The 5,000-nt window shown below is 42.4% G+C and overlaps 1 protein-coding gene across 2 annotated transcripts in view; it reads right to left on the reverse strand.

The window, feature by feature from the left end:
- The window catches only part of LOC144966136 (uncharacterized), a 54,899-nt gene that overhangs the window by 26,501 nt on the left and 23,398 nt on the right, over positions 1 to 5,000 (reverse strand). For both annotated transcript variants that reach the window (XM_078902247.1, XM_078902246.1), the window contains exons 6-8: positions 3,913 to 4,048; positions 2,648 to 2,722; positions 1,653 to 1,741 (exon numbers count right to left, since the gene is read on the reverse strand). In XM_078902247.1, coding sequence (XP_078758373.1) covers positions 1,653 to 1,741; positions 2,648 to 2,722; positions 3,913 to 4,048 — 300 coding nt within the window. The remainder of the gene's footprint in view (positions 1 to 1,652; positions 1,742 to 2,647; positions 2,723 to 3,912; positions 4,049 to 5,000) is intronic.

Below are 5,000 nucleotides of genomic sequence, written 5' to 3' on the forward strand. Positions count from 1 at the left end.
GCGTCAGCCGCAGTGCAGCGCCGCAAAGTGAGCTAGGGTGAGTTGGCTTGCTCAAGGCCACACAACACAGCGGCGAGTGATCGAACTCGTTACCGTTTGAGTACGAAGCAAAGACCGTACCGCTGAGCCACGCTGCCCTACTGATATTCTTCACAAGGTTACGCGTTTTACGCGTTTTTAAAAAAAAAGTCAGACATCTTGATTACCGAATCAACAAGATAAGATCCATCCAAAACAATCAGCCTACTTTGACTGAGGATCGTTCTTCAGAACTAGGTAACCAGGAGGTTTAAGGTTCGATCCCCTGTCGAAGTAAGTTGATTTTTTGGGACAGTTCTTTTTTCTTGTATGTTTTTGTTGTGCGGCTATGTGGTCTAGTGGTATGACACTCGCTTTCTGATCGGAAGGTCCTGGGTTCGATCCTCGCTCGGCGCATAGTTGAGTCCTTGGAGAAGGCTCTTTACTCTCATTCTCTCACCGTACTCAGGTGTAAAATGAGAACCTGGCCGTTAACAGCGTTATCTCTGACCGAAAGAATTATAACATCGCCTAACAGGCGTCATGTCCGTCCTAAATGTTAAATGTTGCTGTTGGCCAGGGACCCCTTGTAAAGCGCTTTGAGCACATTTAGTGGATAATGCGCTATATAAAAGCTCAATTTTTGTTGTTGTTGTTGTTGCTTTGTCTAGCACTGTTTCGTGGATACTTTTCAGACCTTTACCTCAAACCAGTGCCTGCTCCCTAAGTTGTTACATATTGTGACACTGTAAGAGTACACAACTTTTTCGTTCAGAAGAGTAAGCGGAGCAGGTACTTATGTTGATAACAACAAGAAAAGAAGTGAGTAGGAAAGTGTCAGAAGAGAATAGAGAATAGGGAATGAGATTAGCGGAAGAGTAGCGTCCCTTGATTGGACGTCACCCATAGTCTGTGACGTCACCGGCGGAAAGTTATTAGAGAAAGAACGTCATGTTGGTTGTGCGCATGCGTCTCTGCTCCCAACATTACGTTCTCTCTCTAATAACTTTTCCGCCATTGACGTCGCAGACGATGGGTGACGTCCAATCAAGGGACGCTACTCTTCCGCTAATCTCATTCCCTATAAAAAAAAATTCGCGGCGGCGATTGGGGCTCGAACCCGCGATCTTACTGATACGACAACTCCGCCTGGCCGGGGGGGGGGGGGGGGGGGATCGTGACTCTACCGTATGAGCTATCCACGGTCAGGCGGAGTCACGATCTCCCCCCCCCCCCCCCCCCCCCCGCCAGGTGGAGTTGTCGTACCAATAAGGTCGCAGGCCTCTAGCCCCCATGGCCGCTGCGAAATTTTTATTCTCTTTTGTCTTCTGGCTCTTTCCTACTCACTTCATTTCTTGTTGTTAACAACTTTTCCCACACCTGTGACCCACCGTCTCAAAGCGGTATTATGTCGGGATCCACTCGGTTAGGGAAATTGAATTTATAGCCACCAATATCAAACTTGGGTTTAATTTCTCTACGTCATGCTGGAGTATGAATATTATTTTTTGCTTTACAAAAACTTCTAAGGTCCAATTTCTCATCATTCTATCTCTAAATTCACTTTCTGGGGTCTGAATCATCCCGACATAATACCGTTTTGAGGCGGAGGGTCACATAAAGGTCATACTTACATTTCATACCATGCCACACGAGCAAGTTTTTCCTGTATGTGCAAGGGATACTCCGCAAAGGATGACAAACTTTGAAGACCGAAAATCGCCTATGATATGGAAACAATCAAAAAGTTATTTCTTTGTGAAGAAACCAAAACTAGATACTACTTCTATTTTAAGGAGAATTGTCCAATTGGTACAGAGAGATGAGCATTTATACAGGGCAATGTCACAAAAAAAAACTTGAGCTTTGATATAGTGCAATATCCACTAAATGTGCTCACTGCGATTTACAGGGGGCTGAGGCCAACAACAACACTTAACATGTAGGACGTGACATGACGCCTGTTAGGCATTATTACAATTTTTTCAGACAGAGACAACCCTGTTAACGGTCAGGTACTCATTTTACACATGAGTACGGTGAGAGAATGTGAGTAAAGAGCCTTTTCCAAGGACTCATCTATGCGCCGAGCGAGGGTCGAACCCAGGACATTCCGATCCGAAAGCGAGTGTCATATCACTAGACCACATAGCCGAAATTTCATTTCAGACATGCCATGCTATAAAGGTTGGATTGTTTTTACGATATTGTTCTTGTGTGTTAGAAGGGTGTGTGTGTGTGTGTGTGGGGGGGGGGGGGGGGGGGGAGGTCTGTGGTGGATGTACTATTTTTGATGTATAAATAGGCTTCAACAGTCGTGACGTCACTTCCCTCGTAATGACGCAAAGTAGTAACTTAGTAACTGATTCTAAACTATCGGAACAATGGCGGACGCCCTTATGAAATATTTCTCCGATGAGCATAAAAGTGTATCCAGAAGAGAAAAACATTATAAATTTGACCATGTTTTGACTTTTAAACATTCTGATGACATGACATGTGAAAAAGTTCCAGCCAGCATGAAGAATAAAATGTACCAATTTTCGTTGTTTAGAACCAAACTGCTGGTTGCTGGGCGGATGTGACATCAGATTATTAAATCCAATTATAAAACAAAGAAATTCCTTACTGTTTGTATCTGATCCGCCGTTCGTCGGTTTGGTGGAAGACTTAGGATAGATTTCACTTCATTGCTCACAGAGATCTGATGAAAAAGAAATGATAGATTAGTATAACAAAACCGAGTCATACCACAAACATACAAAAATGATATAATTCTACAGGCAAATTATGTACTACTTCATTCATCAAAGGGTGTTATGTCGGGATGGGTCAGATGCTAAAAAGTGGGTTTGATTAATGTTTTTTAAAAATTGAGCTTTATATAGCGCAATATCCACTAAATGTGCTCAAAGCGCTTTACAAAATGTCCCTGACCAATAGCAACATTTAACATGTAGGACGGGACATGACGCCTGTTAGGCGATATTACATTTTTTCGAACAATGACAACGCTGTTAACGGCCATTTTACATCTGAGTACGGTGAGAGAATGTGAGTAAAGAGCCTTTTCCAAGGACTCAACTATGCGCCGAGTGCGAGGCTCGAACCCAGGACCTTCTGATCCGAAAGCGAGTGTCATACCATTAGACCACAAAGCCGCACAGTTGTTGTTATCTTAACGATCAACACAACGGTCGATGCTTTTCGACACTTCAAAAATCTATTACTGTTATAATGTTTAAAAAATGAGCTTTTATATAGTGAAATATTCACTAAACGTGTTCAAAGCCCTTTACAAGGGGTCCCTGTCCAACAGCAACATTTAACATTTGAGACAAGACATGACGCGGGTATGGCGATATTATAATTTTTTGTCGGAAAGAGACAGCGCTGTTAACGTCAAGGTATAATTTTGCACCAGAGTACGGTGAGAGAATGTGAGTAAAGAGCCTTTTTCCAAGGACTCAACAATGCACCCATCGAGGCCCGAACCTAGGACTCCGATCCGAAAGCGAGTGTCGTACCACAAGACCACATAGCCACACATATAATTGTGTTGTAAGTAACCGCAGTTTTTGGATATTTTAATCTTTTTTTACCTCCAAAATACTGATTAAAACAAAACAAATCATAGTCTAATTCTTTCGTAGTTTTCAAATCATGTTAACAAATGATTCAAAGATGACCTTTTTGTCATGACCTGAAATTGAAATGTCGACGAGATACCTCAAATAGATAACCCTTTTGTCATGACCTGAAATTGAAATGTAGACGAGATACCAAAAAAAAAAGATGACCTTTTTGTCATGACCTGAAATTGAAATGTAGACGAGATACCTCAAAAAGATGACCTTTTGGCCATGACCTGAAATTGAAATGTAGCCCAGATACCTCTTTGTTAGCCTTGAAGTAAGACGGGTCAAAGTGGAGGCCGTAACTTCTCATATTATCTGAATCCTCCACCGGTTTCTCCTCTGGCGTGGCCAAGGCAGTAAAAGACATCAGCAGGGCGTTTGGACTGTCGGTTCTAGAAAGAAAAATAACAAGAGAAAACCCCCCAAAAAACTTGAGCTTTTATATAGAGCAATATCCACTGCAAAAGCAGCCGATCGCAAAAAATGTCTGGTGGATGCCCTATGTGCCTCAAGGCCCGAAGAGGATTAAGTACGTAAGTAAGTAATATCCACTAAAAGTGCTCAATGCGCTTTACAAAGGGGCCCTGGCCAACAACAAACACGTAATATGTAGAAAGAGACATGACGCCTGTTAGGTGATGTTATTACAAATGTTTTTCGACAGAGGGACAACGTTGTTGACGGCCAGGTACTCATTTTACACCTGAGTACGGTGAGAGAATGTGAGTAAAGAGTCTTTTCCAAGGACTCAACTATGTATTGGACTGGAACCCTCAGGGCAGAAGATCAAGGGAGGAACGTGGAGAAGAATTAAAGAAGCTGATATACAGAGAAGTGGTAAGACCTGGAATGAGAAGGATGGAAACTGTTTGTCTGTGGCCTATACCCTGACCCAGGGCGAAAAAGACAATGATGATGATGGTGATGAACTATATGCTGAGCGAGGCTCGAACCCAATACTTTCCGACCCGAAAGCGAGTGTCGTACCACCAGACCACATAGCCGCACAATAATATTATTATGGTGAAACCGTCACAAAACTGCTACAACTCTGAAACAACAGGTATTTATTAAGATTTTGGCCAGAAAACTCGTCCTTCAAATATCAATCGATTAAAATGACCTTCAGCTTCATTTACGTCTCAGGTTTGGTAGTTTTTCAAAATGTGAATAAAGTCCGAAGTTTGAGAAGTTCTGGAAAGATGATGCTTACTGAGATCGATCGATATTTTGAAGGACGAGTTTTCTGGCCAAACTTTTTAAAATGTGGTTTCGTAAAAAAAACACTAATTCTTTTCTACGAAACTCGCAGAAACCCAGTGCCTGAGTGTTATGGTCTTTGCT

This window comes from Berghia stephanieae, chromosome 2 (assembly GCF_034508935.2).
Source record: "Berghia stephanieae isolate SIO BIC M18660-M18661 chromosome 2, UCSD_Bste_1.3, whole genome shotgun sequence".
Classification (NCBI taxonomy): Eukaryota; Metazoa; Mollusca; class Gastropoda; order Nudibranchia; family Aeolidiidae; genus Berghia; species Berghia stephanieae.